The following is a 23,465-nucleotide window of genomic DNA, read 5'->3' on the forward strand; positions in this document are numbered from 1 at the left end:
ACTATACCTCTTTCATCAGTTCTTGCTAAATAATGTTTTTTTCCAAGAGAAATTTTTTTCTCCCAAATTTGTTTTTTTGGTGAAATTTTCTGATAGTTTAAAAATCCTATTCAGAGTGAAGTAAAGCCATCTGCCTCATAGATCTAGCCTTCCAGCTGTCAGTATGCATTCTCTGCTCTAGACTGAGTCCTTAGTATCTGTCTCATTTGTTAGTTTTTGAAGTCTTCAATATGTGTCTGTTTGTCTTTAAGGATGACATCTAGATCTGAACACAGAGCTCTGAGTTTGGTCAGTCCAATGGAACTTAGAGTCCGGGTCTGCATTCCTTGTCTGGATACTAGGGTTCTTAAAGGAGTCATCTCATTAGCTCTTCTTGCTGTTCTATGACACTGTTAATTTAGGTTAATAAGCTTATGGTCTTAACTGACTTTTTCTTTAAAAAACTTTTTTTATATTGGAGTATAGCCAGTTAGCAATGTTGTGATAGTTCAGGTGGATAGTGAAGGGACTCAGTCATACATACACATGTATTCATTCTCCCCAAACTCCCCTCTCATCCAGGCTGCCACATAGCATTGAGCAGAGAGTTCCATGTCTAATACAGTAGGTCCTTGTTGGTTATCCATGTCCACCCCAAACTCCCTAACTATCCCTTTTCCCTATCATTCCCCCTGCTGCCCCGACCGGCAGCCATAGTTGACTGACTTCCAATTTAGTTTCATGCATTTTGTCGTAGACCCATTTTCATTTTCCCTTGTTCTTGTTCATTTTGCGGTTAGCTTTTTTTTTTTTTTAATCTTGATATAGGATCTGACATATATTCCTATGAAGTATCTTATCTCTTCAACCTTCTGAAGTCTTTCTGGGTCTTGATTCTATCATCAACCTTTTTCACTCTGCCTTCCATCTGTATCACATTTGTGACTTTCTAAATATGCTAGCTATTGGCTTCATTAAAGCCACTGACTAAAATAGTTAAACTAGCCAGGATGGAGGATAGAAGCCTGTGGAGTGCTTTTAGCAACTTCCCTTTATTTTAGCACAAGTTCACTAATCAGAAGTCTTTGAATTCCATCCTTGAGCCAGTTAGAAATCAACTGTAGAATTTCATCCTCCTCTGATTCCAAATTTTGTTTATAAAGAGAGAGAGAGATTTTGTCCAATGCAATGGTAAAAGCTATTTTTTTTAGCTTTACATGTTTACAGGATTCCCCTCCTCTATGGACCTTGGAACTTTATCATAAAAAGGAATGCCGGAATTCTCTGGCCGTCCAGTGGTTAGAACTCCTGAGCTCTCGCTGCCAAGGGCTTGAGTTCGATCCCTGATCAAACATTGCCACTGAGTGGTACTTGAATGTAGTCATGTGACTCAAACCATTGCATCATGTTAGAGATGAGCTGTCGTTCTGCCAGCTTCCATCTTCCATATTACCCTGTTCACTCATGTTGGTAACCTGTACAATTGGCCTCCCGTTCCTTTTCCTTCCCTAAGTTAGCCCAGCACCTTCTCGGAGAAGGGACTCAACCGTCTACCTGCTTCTCCTGAGATTCCTTCCTTGGACCTTTGGCCCCAACCTGGGACCTTCTGGCAATGGTGAGCCTTTTGGAGCTTGAGGCGTTATTGCTGCGATTCTGTCCTGTTATCCCCTGTCCCACCCGACCTCCCTCTTGCTCTGACCACCATGCCTAACCGCCCTTGAACTGGCAGGTCCTCTGTACGTCTGTGCTCTGTTGTCAGCTCATTCATTTTGCACACCCTCACTTTTCTCTACCCCACGGACTTGCATGGTATAGCCTGGTTCTAGTCTGTTTCTCTGTGACATGGGAACCCTCAGAATTTTCCCTTTTGCAAATCAGAATGACGCTCACTTTATTCCTTTTCTTTGAGCAGATAGATATCTTATTCTCTGTGAATTCTCAAAGATCTCAGAGAGTTTTGATGATCTTAATGCAGAACTTTTTTTATTCAGTTAGATATAATTTTTTCTAGTTATAAGATTTACACTTTTGGTAGCAGCTAGCTAGATTCTTTACAGTCTGATTCCTCCATCCCCTAAAGCAAAATAAGAATTGGGCTATTTTAGCATGATGTAATGGAAAGAAAGCTAGAAAGCTCTGGATTTGAACCCTGACTCTCCTGTGTATCTACTTATATTTTAGGAGCTGAGAATATGACTGTGGCATAAGAAGAAACTGTATTTAAACCCTGTTTCTGCCTACTTGCAGTGTAACTTTCAGCAAGTTAATAAACTTGCTACCAAGCATGGATTTCCTCATTCATGACATAGGGATAATGGAATAAGTGAGATACTGTTCAGTAAAATAGAATATACCCCAAACTGACAGCTGTTAGATTTTCTTAATTGAATTGGCACGACAGATAAAACACAGGGCTCCCTACCTTCAATCTTTAAATAGGTACTGAAAACTTGGGCAGATTATTGACTATTCTGAGCCTGTGTTTTCTTCAGTAAAGTGACAATAACAGTCATCTCTCTTATAGCAAGTTAAAACAAAGTAGTAGGCTGTTAAGATGATAAAATAATATGACATATAAATGTCTGCTAGTATCGTATATGAGGCCTAATATTTGCTCATTAAATATGAATTCCTCTTTTCATATATCCTCATTATATTACCTGTCCACATTGGCAGAATATCTTATTTTTCCTTGATTCCAATATTAGTTTTATAATTTCCACCTTTTGAAATAATTTTAAAATTTATGTGAAACTTATAATAAAAATTTGCAAAGGTGGCTTGCATAAATGCAGAAATGTAACATTCCTGGGTGGGAAGACTTGCCATCAAAGAAGTGTCCATAGAATCTCCAGATTAATCTGCACATTTAGTGCACTTCTAATTGAAATTTCAGTGTGTGTGTTTGTGTGTGTGCTACATCACTTCCGTCGTGTCTGATTCTATGCAACCCTATGACCTGTAGCCTACCAGGCTCATCTGTCCATGGGATTCTTCAGGCAAGAATACTGCAGTGGGTTGCCGTGACCTCCTCCAAGGGATCATCCCGACCCAGGGTTCAAACCCACATCTCTAATGTATTCTGCATTGGCAGGTGGGTTCTTTACCACTAGCACCACTTAGGAAGCCCAAAATTTCAGTAGTTTCTTTACTTGAAAATTTCAGAGTTCATGAAATAAAACATTTTTGAAAAAGGAAACTAATGATACTTTATTGGACATTAAAACATACTTTAAAGGCACATTAATTATAAAAGTACGGTATGGGTACAGGCGACTAGAACATAATAGAGATTTGGGTGGAAAAGACTTTTTCTTGTTAGGGCTTTCCTGGTGGCTCAGATGGTAAAGAATCCACCTGCAATGTGGGAGGCTTGGGTTCGATCCCTGAGTTGGGAAGATCCCCTGTATGCCATAAGACTCTTAAAAATGCACAAATGAATAGATAGGTACCTACATCCCTATATATTAAATTGGTATAAAGCTCTGAGTAGGAGATCTGATGGTATTCTATTGATGAGGATTGTGACTGAGCAATTCCATGAGAAATAGATATGTACACAAAGCAAAATATACAGGGATATTAAATCCATCATTGTTAATGATTATTAGAAAATTGGAAACAATTCAGCAGTTCCTCAGTAGGGTGTTAGTTGAATAAACTGGACATTCATTTAACAAAATATAGATCACTGAGTAAAAAGAATGAGATAGAGTTACACAGGATCTGTTTTTAAGTGGAACATGCACATTGTGGAACAGTAAAATATTTTGAACCTGCATCTGTTATTTTAGAGAAAAAGATTATTTGTCTCTGCAATAAAAGTGCGAAAGGAGATACAGTACATTTTTGTTAATTATCTAGTAGGGTGTCAGATTATGTATGATGATCTTTTTAATTTTTGTGTTTCTCTATTTTTTCATTTTAAAGTATGATTGTGTATGTTGTAATTAATAAGAATAGTCAAAATATTTCCATTGCAACTACATTCTCATTTTGTTGCCTTGCATTTTTCATAAACGTCAGCTGATTCTGTGCATTATCTTTCTTAAGACTACTTTTATAAGACTGGGCCATTCTTTTACACTTAACATTTTTTATGTGTCCATCCGTTTATCTTTTGTGTATGTCCTTTTAAAGTCTGAATCTCAGAGGAAAGCTTCCTATGTTTCCTCAAAAGCCTCTTTCAGAACTCTTTTTTATCCAGGAAGAAATAGAAGATCTTAACAAACCCATCACAAGCAAGGAAATCGAAACTGTAATCAGAAATCTTCCAGCAAACTCTTTTTTAATTGATAATTCCTCAGCAGGAAGCAAAGTAGATTAGTGGTTAACTGTATAGAGAGGTTTGGATGCAGACTCTGCCATTTTTTAGTGCCTGACCTTGGGCAAATTATATAACCGCTGTGCCTCAGTTTCCTCCTCTGGAAAGTAGATTCAAAATATCCATAATATGATAGTAATTACAAGGTTGTTGTGTAGATTTAATAAGTGTATTCATGTGTAAGTATGGAGAATAATTTTTGGTCATTGTAACGATACAGTACATGTTACACTGCTGCGGTCACTACTGTTTTTGTTAGGATCACCTCTTGTTTTGAGAAGTTTCTTTGTCATTATTTTCCAGAACAGCCTTACTCCCCAAAGTTATATATTAGTCTGTCATGCCTTACATAGCATGTTATCAATTTTTTGAGATCTGACTTCTACTAGTCTAAAACATCAAAAAGCCCTTTGGACTCTACTTGTATGATTCTTCTCTGGCTGTGGGTTTTTTTTTTAAAGATGTTTAATATGGTCTCTTATCTTTGAATTCTTATCATTTCCACTTCACCAGCTGATTTCTTCCAGTCAGTGTTAGAAGTAAATGTTTAGTGCCAAGAACGTATACTTTTCGGTATGTGAGAACCGGGGAAAGCACGTTCAAATCTTCATAGAGGCCAGACAAGTGATATATAATGTAGTAGTCTGGGTTTGACAGAGAAGAGTTGATGGAAACAGTGGTGACCTAGAGAGCTTGGACCCTGCTGCTGCCAGTCCACTCCAGTCAACTGTTGGCTAATTGATAAGTGGGCCAAGTATTGCTAGATTCTTTTGATTTTTTTAGGAAAACCTGGAAGTCTAGATTTTTGTATGGGCCAGTCAGAACTATCTGTGACTTGTACCTTTGAAGGGTTTTCTGTTTTTTTATTTCAGAATGGACTTCTGTTGTTCAGTCGCTAAGTTGTGTCTGACTCTTTGTGACCCTGTAGACGGCTGCACACCAGGCTTCCCTTTCACTGTCTCTTGGAGTTTGCTCAGAATGATGTCCATTGCATCAGTGATGCCATCCAACCATCTGTCTCATCCTCTGTTGCCCCCTTCTCCTCATACCCTCAATCTTTCCCAGCATCAGGATCTTTTCTAATGAGTCGGCTCTTCAAATCTGGTAGCCAAAGTGTTGGAGCTTCAGCTTCGGCACCAGTCCTTCCAATGAATATTCAGGGTTGATTTCCTTCAGGATTTACTGGTTTGATCTTGCTGTTCAGGGGACTCTCAAGAGTCTCCTCCAGCACCATAATTCGAAAGCAGCCATTCTTTGGCACTCAGTCTGCTTTGTGGTTCAACTCTCACATCTGTAAATGACTACTAGAAAAACCACAGCTTTGACTGTGCGCATCTTTGTCGGCGAAGTGATGTCTCTGTTTTTAAATACGCTGTCAAAGCTTGTCACAGGTTTTCTTCCAAGGAGCAAGTATCTTAATTTCATGACTGCAATGACCGTCCACAGTGATTTTGAAGTCCAAGAAAATAAAATCTGCTACTATTTCCATTTTTTCCTCATCTATTTGCCATGAAGTGATAGGACATCTTAGCTTTTTTTCATGTTGAGTTTTAAACCAGCTTTTTCACTCTCACCTTCCTTCAGAGGCTCTTTAGTTCCTCTTTGCTTTCTGCCATTAGAGTGGTATCATCTGCATATCTGAGGTTGTTGATATCTCTCCTGGCAGTCTTGATTCCAGCTTGTGATTCATCCAGCCTTACATTTCACATGATGTACTCTGTATAGAGGTTAAATAAACAGTGACAGTATATAGCTGTGACGTACTCAGAATGACGTATTAACTAGCTTAAAGTTCATACTAATTTTTGTTGAATCTAGGTTTACATATCGTTTAGCATTTGTTATGTACTTAATCTAAGTCTTTACATAAGGAAGCTGTCAGAGACTTCAGAGATAGTCGATCGATTACATAGTGCACTGTGTCCAGGGTAATGTTGATTTTAGACTTAGGTAACTTAAGCTATAAGTGTGTAGGCTTGCCTAGACTTATGAAACAACCTTGTCTCTTCCCAATAAAGATAAATTTCACCTGTGTTAGTTGGGCAAATGGTTCGTTTTTGACACTTCACACCCCCAAGACCAAAAATGAATCATCAAACCTTGAATTATTTCACTGGGTGGATTATTGTGGCAGGAATTGAGTAGTGAATTTCCAAAGAGTGCTTTCAACCACTCTGCAAGTCTGAAAAGTAGTCAGTGGTTGCTAAGAGACATACTATTCAAGTATCTCCATAAACATATGTACTGTTGGAGATGGCTGGCTAATAACTTGTTCTTCACATGTGCAGTTATATTTAGCTGAAAGGTGCTGTAATTTTCATGCAAATTATGCAAATCTTCCAGCCTGTCCTTGATCGTGACCTTTTGTTATTGTGTTTTAAAAACTGAAGACAAATTGGACACGACATAAAACCAACTTGTGAAAGAATTTTAGATTCTAACGTGGAATAAAATTCACAAACCTTGAATCTCAGCCCTAATACAAAGAACTATTTTCCAAACAAGTTCCCTGAGTGTGTCAAAATGTTTACGTTTCTCTCTCAATAGTCTTTAGCAAATAAAACTTAAGAGTTTATTTCTACCAGGAATTTTATCAGATAGCCATTACCAGTGAACAGTAAAGTACTCCATCTCATCTGTCCAACCTGTAACTCAGAAACCTTAAAAAAGGGCTTTACTGCTCTGACTCCTGCATCCAAAGCCAGCTTTGTGGGGATGCAGTTCATGCTGGGGCAGAGGGCCCTGTGCTTAGAAGGCACTTGTTCATGGTTTAATGCTTTGCTGTTGCTGTCTTGAAATTCTTAACACTTTTTGAACAAAGAGTAAGGCATTTTCATTTTGCACTGGGCCCACAAGTTACGTAGCTAGTCCCTGCCTGTATCCCACTAAGTGCATCGTTATGGAGCATAACCACTCTTTCTTGAGATGCCGACCAAATTGATTGTCTTAAAATTTTTAATTGCAGGGTTTTCTTAATGCTTAAGGGAGACAGAATGGACTTCTCTACTTTGTAGGAAAAATGCTGAAATTAGGAAAATAAAAGCATGTGACTTGGTGGAGTTGTTCATGTTTGTAAGACTTAAACCTTTGAAATTTTTATACTGAGTTTCAAAGTTCCTGAAGTCAGAATTGCTAGAAGCTTATAATGTAAGCTTGTGTACACTGTACTTGCACATTTGCTGCCCCATAGTTCATTTCATATGTTGGTCCTCTTGAGTTGTTATGATACATGGGAGTCAGGCTGCGGTTGGCTCTTGTTTCTTGGTTCTTGGCTCTTTTCTCCAGGTGCCTTTTTATTTGATTGAGGTGAAGGTATTAAGAAGATAGTATTTTTTCATGTAGCAGAATTTGTTCTTCAGTCACTTAGTTGTGTCAGACTCCTTGCAACCCCATGGACTGCAGCACGCCAGGCTTCCCCGTCTTTCACCATCTCCTGGAGCTTGCTCAAACTCATGTCCGTTGAGTCAGTGATGCCATCCAACCATCTCATCCTCTGTCTTTCCCTTCTCCTCCTGCCTTCAGTCTTTCCCAGCATCAGGGTCTTTTCTAATGAATCGGCTCTTTGCATCAGGTGGCCAAAGTATTGGAGTTTCAACTTCAGCATCAGTCCTTCTAATGAATATTCAGGGTTAATTTTCTTTAGGATTGATTGGCTTGATCTCCTTGTAGTCCAAAGGACTCTCTTTGTAGTCCAGCACCACAGCTCACAAGCATTGGTTCTTCTGCGTTCAGCCTTCTCTACGATCCAACTCTCACATCCATACATGACTACTGGAAAAACCATGGTTTTGACTATACAGACATTTGTTGGCAGAGTAATGTCTCTGCTTTTTAATATGCTGTTTAGGTTTGTCATAGCTTTTCTTCCAAATAGCAATGTAGCAGAATAGCTTAAGTTAAGTAAAGCCTGACATGTAGAGATCTGATTTTAGTTTAGATTTAAAACATTTAGAATACTAATTTCATTGATTATTTACTCTTTCTTTACATGAAATAGAGCTGGGCAGTTGGTTCTTTATTGCAGAAGAGGATAATGAGCTTTTTGTTTCAAGTCTCTTGCTCACACATTTTATAAAGAAAAATAGCAGTTCCTGCCTGATCCTTCCCCAACCCAGAGTCTCATTCCCTGGAAGTAATCACATTCAAGCTGTCTCCTTGTGTGTATCTCAGTACTTCTAAACAGCATTCTTAATGCTGTTTCTTGATTGTTTAAAATCTGTTCCTACTATAAGCTGTTACATGTCTGCCTTTCTATCTCCCTCCTCTCCATCTTTCCAGTACAGTCAGAAAATTTAAGTAAATCAAATTGCAGTATTTTACAGTCAAACAACATGACTGTGTACATGTTGTTCAGAGCAAAGGCACACATTCTGCCATAATGACATTTGTTTTCTTGTAGGGTTGTTGTTTTTTTTTTTAATAAAAACCCTAGAATTAGTAGTTACCTGATTTTTCACTTGCTTGCTTCCTTATGTAGCGGTCATCAGTTCATTCGTTCGTTCTGTGAGAGTGTCGTGCAGCTCTTATTCTGGCCCACACTGACAACTAGTCTTTTGCTTTTGTATTTTCCTTGGAGGAGGCCTTCTTTCTGGAGCCCAAGTCATCCTGCTCTGGTTGGCACTTCAGGCTGTGTCCACAGTGGCCATCCTGGGACTTCCCTCTGCCCCTTTTCTGACTGTGTCTTTACTTGCTTCATTTCCTTTCATTTTGGTGGGCTACATCCTCTAGATGCTTCCGTGGAAAGCATGGATGGGATGTACATTTTTTGATACCCGCTTCTCTGCCCTGGTGGCTTAGACAGTAAAGTGTCTGCCTACAACGTGGGAGATCTGGGTTCAATCCCTGGGTCGGGAAGATCTCCTGGAGAAGGAATGGCAACCCACTCCAGTATTCTTGCCTGGAAAACCCCATGGACGGAGGAGCCTGGTAGACTACAGTCCATAGGATCACAAAGTGTCAGACATGACTGAGCGACTTCACTTCACTTCTCTGAAAATGTCTTTATTCTCCCCACATAACTTGATTGACATTTTGATCTGCTAGTTTTCTTGTCTTCTTTCTTCTGTATACTTTATCATTTGGTTATACTTTCAAGCTAGATTTGCTCACTTTAATGCGTAGACCTTCTGAAATTTTTATTTCTGTTGCATCTTGAATTTTAAGTGTGCTATTTTATTTCCTGAATATTCATCTGTAATAGCATTCTGTTTTTGTTTCAAAGATCTAGTAGATTTATTTATTTTGAGGATGTTATAGATTCTTTTATTTCCAGTTTTTTCCACTCTTGCACTGTTTCCTCTGAATTCTTTATGATTGTTTTTTGAGGAATGTTCTGTATCTTTTATGTTAGAGTCTTTGGTGATCTTAGACTATATTCGTAGTTGTTGTTTAGCTGGTAGGTCGTGTCCAACTCTTTTGTGACCTTGTAGACTGTCGCCTACCAGGCTCCTCTGTCCATGGGATTTCCCAGGAAGGAATACTGGACTGGGAATACTGGGAAACACTTGGCACCTTGGGCAGAGGCCTTGCCATTTAATTGAGAAACCTTCAGATATTAGTATATCTGTAGCTGTTTCCTCTTGAGACTGTCCATTTCCCCCATAAGGAATTTTCTAACCTCCTGCCTCAGTCAGAACTGATAACTTCGTCAGGGAAGGGCCTGGCAAAGATAATGCTCTTCAGCATGCAGAATTTTATTAAATTCCATTGTTTTCAATAAATGTTTTACTTCAGCCTATATCTGATGTCCTCAAGACTAGAGACTCGCTCGTTTATTCTCTCCAGGCCTGGAGTGTAAATCTTCAGTCAACTTCATGGGACGGAGGATCCAGGAGATCTTGTTACTCTTCCTCCAAACTTTCAATCAGCTCTCCGTTTCTAGCTCCTCACAACCTTGCCATCAAATATATCTGGTGCCTTCAGTTCTTATGCCTTTTAAGGGTTCTCTGGTGTGAACTGGCTTGCTTCTTGTTGGCTTGCCTCCCTGCTGGCAGAATGGAAAAACACTTAGCAGAGTGGAGAAAGAGGAAGCCTAAGATAGTGACCCCTTGCCATCCGCTTTCCATCTTTGAGAGATGTGCAGATTTGTCTGATCTGCTCCCCAGTCCTCTCTACCCCATGGATTTCTTGCATTTTTATTCCTTTACTCTCATTAAAGAAGAGAGAGGTTCAACCCCTCTAGTCTAACTGACAGACCCTGACTACCTTTTTCAATTTGTCCTTTACATTTCACTGTAGATTTATGATGAGGTTCAAAGGAGGTTGTTGGGCTAAGTCACTGGGCAGTTATCTCTGTCTGTCAACTCCAGGATGGCTGGTTTTGTAAAGTAGGAGACAGCATGTTGACAGGTCTGTCTTTGCTCTGTAAGCACCTTGGAAACTCTCCAGCTTCATTTCTTTGACAACAAGTTGCCTGTTACATTGTAGAGAGCACAGTCTACCTAGGGATTTACAGATACTGGATTATATTTTACATTGCTTTTTTTTTTGTGGGGAGTATTTGGAGTTTATATATGACTATGCACACAAATATTACTTGGTTTTGGAAATTAAAACTCATCCCACTCCCTTCTTTTTGGGCCTACACACAATTCTATCTTTTCTTTTGCCTCATATATCATGAAATAATTGAGTGTGTTCTGTAGTGCCACAGAAAAGTAGTTTGTATACTACAATTCATCTTTCTCAAAGAACATAGTGTGTATATATATATATATATATATATATATATATATATATAATTTGTGCCTTTAAGACTGGCTCAGGTTAGGTGCCTGGTAATACATTTTCTTTGAGGGCCTAATGAAACACTAATTTAACACATTAGTTAAATAATTTTTGTTTAATTATTATGTGTTCATCAGACTCTTAAGATTAACAATGAACAATACATAAGCATGGTTGATTCAAGTTTTGCTAGCATTACACCCCCTCAAACCTTCTCCTGTGTTAGTTACAGATTACTCATTAAGCCTTTTTACAACACTTAAAAATAGAAACCAAATTAAAAAAATAGAACTCAAAGGTTAATTATTTCTGTAACATGGAATGGAATGGGTCAGTTAGAAATCTGTCATTTTCTGCAGGTAGTGGTAAGAAATAACAAACCCACGGGGACTTTTTTGCCCGTAGGGTTCACATCTTTCTTTCACTGTTTCCTGTGGAAATGTGTAGTTGACTTTCTCATTGCTTTCCTGTGGGCTCCATGTTTGTTCATGTCTGTGTGTGTATGAGTGTGTGCGCGCGCGCGTGCACATGCATGCCCCCAGCAAAGGAGATGGTCATGGTCCCTGGTATATGCAGAGATTGATTGATTGATTGACTGGCTGGTTGATTGTATGACTAAGTAGGCAGAGAGATGGCAGGTATTTTAACCACATCTTATATTTGTATAGGCTGCAGGCGAAGGTATGTACTATTGAATCTGCCACGAACACTTTCTTCACCTCTGGCTCCTAGTTTCTTCATGGATGTCACTTCGTGTAGAAGTCTTACCTGATCACTCCACTTCTCCCAAATAGAGTAGATGTTGCTGCTGTGTATTTATCTAGTATCCCGAGTCACTTGCCATGGTGTTTATTTCCGTGTATTCCTCATTACACTAGGTCTGTAAAAGCAGTGTCTCTATTGCTCATCATTTTGTCCCTGAGACTGTGCCCAGTGGAGGGCGACATGCTCATTTGAAATATTCAAGTTTTGAATGGATGGATGGATGACATTGTACAGTCAAAAATTTTGTCTGTCTCACTGCCCAATTTTGAAGACTGTTCTTCAGTTTGTGCTTTTTTTTGGCCTGTTGTTCAAACAAAAGTAGATAATTTTTTTGATTCCGGCCCACCAAGTTCTTCTGCTGTCAGTCCCAGGCTCAGTCTTTGAACACCTGAAGTCATGTTTAAGTGTGTCTTGACAGCTTTTTTTTTTGGTAATTATGGTAGTCTGCATTCATTTGTATGGTGTCTATATGCTCATGAAATGTTTTGCTATAAAGTTAACATCAGAACTATGAGTTCTGTTTATTGCAATGATAATGAAGGTATGAAGAATTCAGTAAAATTCAAACCAGTCTCCAAGTTTGTTCTTCAGGTAGAGGAACCTTCCTATTATCATTAAAAAAAAAAAAAAAAAAAAGTAGCCTTACTGAGATATAATTCATATACTGTAAAATTCAGTCTTTTAAAGTTTATAATTTAATGTTTAATATATTCTACAGAGTTTAATCATCACTGTCATGTAATTGCAGAACACTTTCTATCATTTCAAAAACAAATGCCATGCTTCTTAGTGGTCACTCCTCATTCTGCTTTCTGTCTCTACGGACTTGCCTGTTCTGGATATTTCAATGAAATCACACACTATGTGGCCTCTTTGTGTCTGGCTTTTTTTTTTTTTTTGCTTGGCATGATGTTTGAGAGGCGTATCCATGTGGTAACATATTTCAGTATGTCATTCCTTTTCATGCCTGCATAATATTCCACTGTAGCACACTTTGCAGCAGTTGATGGGTATTTGGGTTACTTTACTTTTTGGCTGTCATGAATCATGCTGCAGTGGACATTCATGTGCAGGTTTTTGTGTTGGCATATGTTTTCAATTCTGATAAGATGTGATCTTATCAGGATTCAGTTATTGCCTTTAGATTATAAATGATTGGAAGCTTGAAAAATGTCATTCATGTATAACATACATACGGAAATCATAACTATTCACATCAGTGGGTATTTATAAAGTGAACATACCCATGTAATAAGATCCAGGATCTCAGAAGAGAATGTTGCCAGTGTTCTTGGGAACTTTTTGATGTTTGCTTTGGTTTAGGTTATCTCAGTTTACTTGTATACTCTGGGAGAGCTGAAAGCCTAGCTGTATCTTTGAAACATAAGCTCAGTAGATGACTTATGCCACACAAGTGTGGTGATTGGAATAATGGACTCTAGGGTCCCGACTGCTTGGGTTCAAATTCTAGTTCTACCACTTCTCATCTTTGTGCCCCAATTTCCTCTTCTGTAAAATGGGAATAAGACTACCTTATAAGGAGTATTAAGTAGGTTGTTTAGAAAATTGCCTGCTGATCATACTAAGTGCTATATGTGTGTTACCTAATATTATAATTACTGTTCTGATTATTGTTCTTTTTGTGCATCTCTTCTCTATAGAGTATGAGCCCTTTGTCTGACTTACTTATCCCTGCATTCCCAAAGACTAGCGCTATGCTTGTCACATAATAGACTTTTAATAATGTTTTGAAGAAGGAAGAGATTTTAAATAACACGTGGCAGAATTTCTAAATCCTTTGCTGAAACCGCTTTTGACAACTACACTATTTTTTTGTTTACAACAGCTTTTGGAGCTGTTTGACAGCGAAGACCCTCGGGAACGGGACTACTTAAAAACAGTCTTACACAGAATTTATGGCAAGTTTCTTGGTCTTAGAGCATTTATCCGAAAACAGATTAACAATATTTTTCTAAGGTAAGTGGAGGGAAGAGAAGCAAAGTTGATGGTTTTATAGAAGTATTAAGTAAACCTCAAATATTTGAACATAGCGTACTGACTTTTTCTCTTTTTCTTTCTCTTTCCTCATCTCCCCTTCCCTCCCCTTTCTTTCCTCTCTCTTTTTAGGTTTGTTTATGAAACAGAACACTTCAATGGTGTAGCTGAACTGCTGGAAATATTAGGAAGGTAAGCACCGTTGCTACTCTCAGGTGAATATCGTTGTGATGGTTAGGGTCAGGTGGCACGGGGAGACGCTGCCCCGGATCCCTGCTGTATGTGCATCAGGTCTCGTTTGTGCTCATAGCATGTTTCCCAACTGACTCTACAAAACATAGTTTTGTGTTTCCCTTCTTTCATAATTATACATTGCTAATTATTTTGGCAAGAAAGTTTCAGAAAAACATCTATTTCTGCTTTCTTGACTATGCCAAAGCCTTTGTGTGGATCACAATCAACTGTGGGAAATTCTGAAAGAGATGGGAATACCAGACCACCTGACCTGCCTCTTGAGAAACCTGTATGCCGGTCAGGAAGCAACAGTTAGAACTGGACATGGAACAACAGACTGGTTCCAAATAGGAAAAGGAGCACGTGAAGGCTGTATATTGTCACCCTGCTTATTTAACTTATATGCAGAGTAAGTCATGAGAAACGCTGGGCTGGAAGGATCACAAGCTGGAATCAAGATTGTCGGGAGAAATATCAATAACCTCAGATATGCAGATGACACCACCCTTATGGCAGAGAGTGAAAAGGAACTAAAAAGCCTCTTGATGAAGGTGAAAGAAGAGAATGAAAAAGATGGCTTAAAGCTCAACATTCAGAAAATCATTATTTTCTGAAACAGAAGATCATGGCATCTGGTCCCATCACTTCATGGGAAATAGATGGAGAAACAGTGGAAACAGTGTCAGACTTTATTTTTCTGGGCTCCAAAATCACTGCAGATGGTGACTGCAGCCATGAAATTAAAAGACGCTTACTCCTTGAAAGGAAAGTTATGACCAACCTAGACAGCATATTAAAAAGCAGAGACATTACTTTGCCAACAAAGGTCCGTCTCATCAAGGCTATGGTTTTTCCAGTAGTCATGTATGGATGTGAGAGTTGGACTGTGAAGAAAGCTGAGTGCCGAAGAATTGATGCTTCTGAACTGTGGTGTTGGTGAAGACTCTTGAGAATCCCTTGGACTGCAAGGAGATCCAACCAGTCCATCCTAAAGGAGATCAGTCCTGGGTGTTCATTGGAAGGACTAATGCTGAAGCTGAAACTCCAATACTTTGGCCACCTCATGTGGAGTTGACTCATTGGAAAAGACCCTGATGCTGGGAGGGTTTGGGGCAGGAGGAGAAGGGGACGACAGAGATGGTTGGATGGTTGGATGGCATTACTGACTCGATGGACACGAGTTTGAGTAAACTCCGGGAGTTTGTGATGGACAGGGAGGCCTGGCGTGCTGCAATTCATGGGGTCTCAAAGAGTTGGACACAACTGAGCGACTGAACTGAATTATTTTGGAATGACAGAAAGAGCCAACAGTTTATTCGTTATTCATCTAATCACCGTCAGACCAGTTACTCAAACATCATCTTCTTGTCAGTTTCGTTTCTCTGCCATCATTTTCTAAAGCAGGTTTATAATAATTTAGAGGGACATCCCTGGTGGCACAGTGGCTGAGAATCTGCCTGCCAGTGCAGGGGACGTGGATTTGATCTGGTCTGGGAAGACTTCACGTGGTGCGGGCGGCTAAAGCCTGTGTGCCACAACTCCTGAACCCACGCTGTAGCGCCCACAAGCTGCAGCTACTGAGCCCCCGTGCTACAAGTACTGAAGGCTGCACACCCAGAGCCTGTGTTCCGCAACAAGAGAAGCCACCACGAAGAGAAGCCTATGCACTGCAACCAAGAGTAGCCCCCGCTAACTGCAACTAGAGAAATGCCGCACTCAGCAAGGAAGACCCAGCTCAGCCAAAAATAAATAAATACATTATTTTTTTTAATAAATACATTATTTTTTTAAAAATTACAAAGATTGCCATGTTCAAAGGGTCCATGTACCAGGTGTAGTTCTTGATCAGCTGACGCCTGAAATAGTGAAATGAACTGGGGAGAGACCGCTGTGGTTGGGTTTCCACACACAAGGGAGTCTAATGTAGCTGGACAATGTGATTACTTAGTCTGTCCTCCTGATATGAGGAGAGAGAGAAGGTGGAATCACTTGGTTCCCTTTAGGACTTCCCACGGGTGGGCTTTATACCTTGGGGTATTCTTGGCATGAGCAGATTTCAGGGATGGGAAGGAACACTTTCTGGAAATGGAAAGGGTCATCAGTGAACCAGGCCGGTGATTATTTGGGGAAGGATAAGAGGGAAGGAAAAATAAAGAGTTGTTGTTACAAAAGCTTTTGGGAACTATGCATCTAAGTGTAAAAGCTCAAGAGCCTTTGCTGGCAGATCAGAAGCAAATTTCCTTCTTTTAAATTCTCTTTCTACTTAAAGATATTCTTTAAAGCAACTGAGAGGACTTGAATGCCACTGGGGTGGGTTTTGGTTTGTTCTAGATCAAACATAAACTGATTAAGATATAGCCTGATCTCACAAGAACAGCATCTCAATTTAGCTTGTTGTGGTAATATCACTAATTCATGGCTCTTTTCTTTTTCCTAGTATTATCAATGGCTTTGCTTTACCTCTTAAGGCAGAACACAAACAGTTCCTGGTGAAAGTGTTGATCCCTTTGCACACTGTCAGGAGCCTATCACTCTTCCATGCCCAGGTAGAATTTTGTACAACTACTTTTGGAAGCACAATAAATTTTGTAAACCCAGTGTTTTGTTGTTCTTGTTATTTACTTAATTTAAACAAAAGGCTTGTGAAAGTTAAAAATATTCCCCAAAGCAAATAAAATGTATATCTATTTGCCTGTGTATAGGAGAATCATGGGAATTATTTCTTAAGTGGGAACAGCAGTTGCTTAATCATTTCATCTTACAGAGAGAACTTAGATAGTTGCCCAAGTTCACAATCATATATTCAGCAGGTTGCATGTGATAAACATGTATATGGGCTTTTCAGATTTAAACCTTTGGATGAATGTAATCATTTTGGGATGTTCTCAAATCTTTTAGCCCATTCTCATCTTGCGTTAGTCTATCCTTGTTCTTTTTACCCCCTCTTCTAGTTCATTCACCATTTCTTTCTCACCTTCTCTATACAGATAACACTCTCACAAGAAAACAAATCAGTCAGTATTTGCACTTTAGCCTCCATTACTTTAAAAAGCATACGCTGTGTAGCCCCCCCATTCTAATTTCCCTGCTAACACTGCCTTGCATGGTAAGCATGTCACTAGGAGGTAGATTTATGATATCATGGCATTTTAATTTTAGCATTTCAAACCTCTGACATGCCCCCTCCCTGTAATGGGAATGTTTTGAGTTTTCATAAAAATGTAACACATCTTTCAGAGTAGTGTTCCTGTTTAAATGTGAAATAGTGTGTTTCGAGGAAAAATTAGTCCATATGCTTCTAATTTAGAACACCATCAAAATGTTTTACAAGAGTGAATTTCTTGTCCCAGAATCTTTCCGAGCCCCTTTGCTGATCTTGCCTTGAGTTTTTGAAATAGGATATCACACTTCATGATCATTAAAAAAAAATTCTTACCTTGGTGAGTTAGCATCAGATGTAGAACTCTTCTTGTTTGTTCAGGGTTCTATCCATGGCAGGTACAACCTTTTAAATCTTTCCATGAAACTATTTCAGCTTGCATGTGCCATTTCAGGTGGTCAGCAATGTTTTCAGTGAAGTGCCTTCTTCTCAGATAGGACTCTCTGGAGCCCCAGTAAAACCCCATATCGTTAATGTTCCAGCAAAGAGAAAAGAAACCCATGAGATGTAGCTCAAACTCTATGTAGACGAGATACTTTAAGAATATACTGAAAAAAAAAAAAAGAATATACTGGATGTGGTATTTCACCTCTGCTTTTCATTAACTGACTACTTCATGTCCCCACATTCTTTTTAAAAAAATTTCTCTGGAGCCTTATTAGTGTCAATCTTTGAGTTGAAAAAGTAGCTTCTTATTTTGCTTTATATGTATTTTATTTTTTAAATGAATTGAATGTGAAGTTATTAAAACCAGACTCTGGAAGCTTTTTAGGGCTTTTTAATAATACATCTTTGAGCCTTGAGTATATAGAATTTCTTTTTTTTTTTTTTTTTCCATTTATTTTTATTAGTTGGAGGCTAATTACTCTGGGAAGACCCAGAGGGATCGGGGTGGAGAGGGAGGTGGGAGGGGGGATCGGGATGGGGAATACATGTAAATCCATGGCTGATTCATGTCAATGTATGGCAAAAACCACTACAATATTGTAAAGTAGAATTTCTAATTTTGTCTTTTGTTTGTTTTTCCAGCTGGCATATTGCATAGTACAGTTTCTGGAGAAAGATCCTTCACTCACAGAACCAGTAAGTATTTTTTCCATAATTTTAAAAAACTTCAGCAAAACCACTTTTCATGGAGTATGTAAGAAAAATTAAGTGCAATTTGTTTTTCTCCTTTTCATTTTAGGTTATTAGGGGATTAATGAAATTTTGGCCCAAAACATGTAGTCAAAAAGAGGTAAGTGTTCAGTGTCAGTGTGTTAATAACTTACTAGAGCACTGAGATAATAGGCATCTGTAAAAATGCATTATCTTAGCTAATCCTCATGGTAACCTCAGAATAAGGCAGGGCTGTAAATATTCTCATTTTACTAGTTATGAAATTGATATTTAGAGGTTAAGTAGCCTTCCTGGGTACACTAAGTTTAGGTGGTTAGGCCAGAGCCCGCCCTCCCCCGATTCCTGCACCCTGGGCTTTTATCCTGGTCTGCTCACCGATGTCCGCTTCCTAGTGACCACCTACAGAGGATGGAGGCTTTGCTGTCACTGTTGATAGATGCTGTAGCAACCTGCCCAGATACCCACTTTAAAGCATCATGTGGGTGAGATCTTACTATGAACAATCTTAAAATATATTGCAGACCTTTAGTTTTAGCTGTTCACAAATGGCCCTGAAAATCTCTGATTTATAATCATTTGTACTTTTGCCAAGACCTCACTGGGCATGTGCAGTGTGAGGTTGTGGCGGAAGCGAGTCTCTTTGCAAAGTGAGCCTAGCTGAGCGCCAGATCTATACCACCTTTTCTTAAAGGTTAGAAACCATGTGGAAAAGGGTCCAGAAACAAAGGTCAGCAGTTAGTTTTATATTTGGAGAGTGTTTTAGAAGAAATTCAGAATGTTTCTTAACAAATGGCAAGGCTCGACTATATTTCACTTTTGATGGAAACACCCTCCTTCTCAAATCAGCTTCAATTCGCCAAAGCCCTACTTTACACATTTTCAGAAACTCTTCTAATTTCTTAATACCTGTTAGGTAAAATTAAACTAGTCATTGCTACCCAGATGCATCTTAAGATATGAAAAGATCATTTTTCATATTTTAATTGCATACTTAAGTTTTTTCTAGGCAGTCATTTCTTCATACCTAAATAGGAAAATGGTTTTTATTTTTCTGTCAGTTTCCCATTATATTTAAAACAAGCGACTGTACTATTGATTTGGCTCCATTGTGTGATCTAAAAGCTCTGGGTTTGGACGCACAGGGTACTGAGGCAACCAGATTCATTGTGCTCAGTAGCGAGCGAGCGTGTAAGCGTGGAGAATGGGTCTGCATGTGCTGAGGAGTTAAAGTGGCATCTGTCTGTGACTGAATCTGCGCATTGGTGTGTCTCTGACTTCGTATGTTCTGTGAACTGGTGTCTCCTAGAGGAGCACCTAGCTCATGGCACGGACTGTAAATGTTTGGCACATATCTGCATGTGCCGCTGTGCACTTTGTCCATCATGTAAGAGGGCCACTCTCCCACCGTTTTAAAAATATGGAGGAGGGGAGGCAAGCCCCACAGGGACACCCCGTTTCCCAGGGCCCTGCTGCAGTGTGTACGTACCCCGCTGCTCTATGGAATAGATGTAGCACATAGAGTATTTTTTTCCAAAGTAAATAGAGCCACATCTTCAATGCTGTAGGAAATTTGTTTGTAACAAGTACCCTCCGGTGAGTTTCTTATGAAAGAAACATCTAACATAAGTTAAATTCTGATTTGTTCATGTTCAATTTTATGCATAAATTTTCATTATATTAAAACCGTGCAAAACTCTCATTTTCCTCATTGTCCGTAGGGATTTTTTAATCAAGCACCTGACACTTGGTGTTTTGCATGTACTTCTAGGTCATGTTCCTTGGGGAGCTGGAAGAAATACTGGATGTGATTGAACCTTCGCAATTTGTTAAAATCCAAGAACCGTTGTTTAAACAAATCGCCAAGTGTGTGTCTAGCCCCCATTTTCAGGTTAGTTAAAAAGAAGGCATGAGCCAGAGTGGCTTGTACAACATGTATTATTTTGGTCAAGTTTTATTTCTGTTGAAAGAAATGTAATGGACACCAGCTACTTGTTGTTTTTATTGGCTGTTTTTCCACACAGTAATAATACTTTTAATAATCACCACCTTCATCTTGAACTCTTGCTACCTGACATCCACTGTGATGGTGCTTTCTGTCCAGGAACTTGAATTCTCACGACCACTCTACAGGCAGGGCATCCTGATTTTTACAGATGTAAACACTGACCTTCAGAGTGGTACAATAACTTGTCTCAAGTAAAAGAGTTGAAAAAGAGGTGGACAGGTAGGGCTCCTATGGTGTGTAAGAGAATGGTGAATAAAGCTTAAGAGAGAAAAAGAATGCTGATCTTCTTTACTCTGTTAGATGTTTCACATACATTACTCCTGAACTTCATATTATCCTGTGAGACTCCCCCCCTCCACTTTCTAGATGAGGAAAAGGCGGTTCAGAAAATGATTTGTTGAAGTTCCCAAGTTGAGAGGGAGTGAGGAGTCACATGGCATAGCTTCTCGTGAAAGCCTGTGACCTTCCCGTGGCACCAGTCTGCCTCCTTGTGGCCACTCAGAGAGATTGCAGGGGAGGTGAGCTGGGCAACCCTTTCCTCCACTGGGGCCATTTTAGTTGTGCTGTGGGACCCACGCTGGAGAGAAGAAGGTGATCCTGGGTGATTAGGTTTTATAATTTGGTTGTCTCATCAAAGGTCCAAATCACAGACCTAGAGAATTGACTCTATATATACTGCCTCTTGCTTGGAAGAGATTGTTCAGCTCACAGTTGGCAGTACAAAGCCCCGCTAGTAGCATGATGGACTTGATGGTAGACTTCCCTCTGAGCTGTTATTATCTTGCATAGTTAGAGACACTGGCTGTTCTAATATTTGACCTAAAGACATCTTTAGTATGTCAAGTCAGTAATCTAATCTTGCAGTTGTACCACAGAGCCAAGAAAAAAAAAATAGAAACCATTCCATGAACCATCACATTCAGATGATATGACACATGTCTGCTGCTGCTGCTAAGTCGCTTCAGTCATGTCCGACTCTGTGCGACCCCATAGACCGCAGCCCACCAGGCTCCCCTGTCCCTGGGATTCTCCAGGCAAGAACACTGGAGTGGGTTGCCATTTCTTTCTCCAGTGCGTGAAAGTGAAAAGTGAAAGTGAAGTCGCTCAGTCATGTCTGACTCTTAGCGACCCCATGGACTGCAGCCCACCAGTTTCCCCTGTCCTTGGGATTCTCCAGGTAAGAACACTGGAGTGGGTTGCCATTTCCTTCTCCGGACACATGTCTAGATTTCTTTAAAAATGCAGGGCCCTTTGTAGATGTTTTACATATTACACATGGTCTATGGTGCTCAAATACTTGGATTGTTTACCTTATTTTTCAGTTTTTATTATGTGTTTGGGGGTAGTGGAGGGCAAAGAGCAGGAATCTCTTTCCAAATGAGCATTATCAGGAAGACTTAGACTCAAGTGAAGCTCAGAAGCGTCGAAGGGAGACAGAGTGTCTTAATCCACTGGGGCTGTGTCTTAGGGCTACTTAACAAAATACCACAGACTGGGTGGCTTATGAACAACAGAAAACTTTTCTCAGAGTCCCAGGGGCTGGCACTCTGAGATCGGGTGGCAGCATGTTTGGGTGAGGGCTCTCTTTTGGGTCACAGACTCCATGCTGTATCCTCATGTAGTAGAAGGGGCTAGGGAGCTCTCAGGGGTCTCTCTGAAAAGGCACTAGTTCTATCATCTTTGGAAGTTAGGATCTCAATGTAGGAGTTGTGGAGGATGCATTTAGACCACAGCAGACTTCCATAGCGCTTCCCAGGTGGCGCTAGTGGTAAAGAATCCACCTGTCAATGCAGGAGATGCAAGAGACATGGGTTCGATCCCTGGGTTGGGGAGATCCCTCTGGAGATGGGCATGGCAACCCACTCCAGTATTTTTGCCTAGAAAACCCTGTGGACAGAGGAGCCTGGTGGGCTACAGTCCATGGGGTCACAAAGAGTTGGACATGACTTGAGCACACATGTCTGTGTGGCTTAAACGATAGGAATTGATCCCTCATAGTTCTGTAGGCTGGAAGTCTGAGGTCTGCTGCTGGGAGGGCTCTTTCTGGCTTGTACATCTTCTCACTGTGTCTTCACATGGTCTTTCCTTGTTGCATGCTTGAGGAAAGAATCAAATCTCACGCTTCCTCTTCATAGAAGGTCTCCAAGCCTATCTGATTAGGGCGTCCCCCATATGACCTCTTTTAACCTTAGTTATCTTCTATCTCCAGATGCACTCACCCTAGAGGTTAGGGCTTCAGCAAATGAGTTTTGTGCAGGGGGTGGGGACAGATTTATTAAATGTATTTAAATGAAGCATAATTTCTTAATCTGTGTAAATGAAAGAAGCAACTCTTTTCCTTTCCCCATATAACTACTCTTAGAGTTTTTAGTGTTTTTTTTTTTTATTTTTGAGACTTTGGTTTACTTGAATTATTATTGTTATCTTAGATTGCTTTTTAGAGTTTTTAGGTTTTCTTTGAAGCATTCCTTTGAGTTCAGAGAGTCAGTTGGTAAAAGAGGCAGTCAGAAAAAAGAGGTTTGAGATAGCAAGTGTGTGTACATACAGCCAGTATGCCTAAGTCCAAAACTGAGTGACTTCCTCCTGGCTTACCCAGTTCAAAGGAGGGGACCAGAAATGAACTCTGGAAGGAGCCTGGGCGCTAGACTCACGTCTCCGTTTATCACTAACAAGCAGTGTGACTAGCCAGGCTCCCCATCCCTCTGAACCTCGGTGCCCTCGTTTGAACAGTAGTGCCCGCTCCTTGGATGGTCGTAAGGATAACACATTCTGCCTGCAGGCTGGGCACAGTCTCTGACCAGAGGAGGTGTTTAGCAAATGCGCCTGCTCTGCAGAGATGGGCAGCTGCGCTTTCTACAGCAGCTATTGACTGAAGGCCAGCTACGTGCTGGGCCCTGTGGTTGATCTGAACTGTGTGGGATGAAAGAGGTGAGCCAGGAAGGGAATTAAAGTGATGGGGAAACAGCATGGCATTTAGAAGCAGGGTGAAGGTGTCTGATGCTTGCGAGCTGTGTAGGGAAAATGTGGAATCAGGAGAATAAATGTGTTAAAAGGAGAATAAAAATAAGCAGGTAGCAGATCTTCTTTTTCTTCCCCAAATTGATTAACCAGTTTGGAACTTTGTGAAAGATTTTAAACCCACAAAAATGTAAAGTGTG

At 39.9% G+C, this 23,465-nt stretch overlaps 1 protein-coding gene across 3 annotated transcripts in view; it reads left to right on the forward strand.

Moving 5' to 3' along the window:
• The window catches only part of PPP2R5E (protein phosphatase 2 regulatory subunit B'epsilon), a 149,288-nt gene that overhangs the window by 113,871 nt on the left and 11,952 nt on the right, over window positions 1–23,465 (forward strand). For all 3 annotated transcript variants that reach the window (XM_061156920.1, XM_061156922.1, XM_061156921.1), the window contains exons 6-11: window positions 13,641–13,771; window positions 13,922–13,981; window positions 16,461–16,569; window positions 18,213–18,266; window positions 18,370–18,420; window positions 20,071–20,190. In XM_061156920.1, the coding sequence (XP_061012903.1) occupies window positions 13,641–13,771; window positions 13,922–13,981; window positions 16,461–16,569; window positions 18,213–18,266; window positions 18,370–18,420; window positions 20,071–20,190 (525 nt within the window). The remainder of the gene's footprint in view (window positions 1–13,640; window positions 13,772–13,921; window positions 13,982–16,460; window positions 16,570–18,212; window positions 18,267–18,369; window positions 18,421–20,070; window positions 20,191–23,465) is intronic.

The sequence above is a fragment of the Dama dama genome, chromosome 12 (assembly GCF_033118175.1).
Source record: "Dama dama isolate Ldn47 chromosome 12, ASM3311817v1, whole genome shotgun sequence".
NCBI lineage: Eukaryota > Metazoa > Chordata > Mammalia > Artiodactyla > Cervidae > Dama > Dama dama.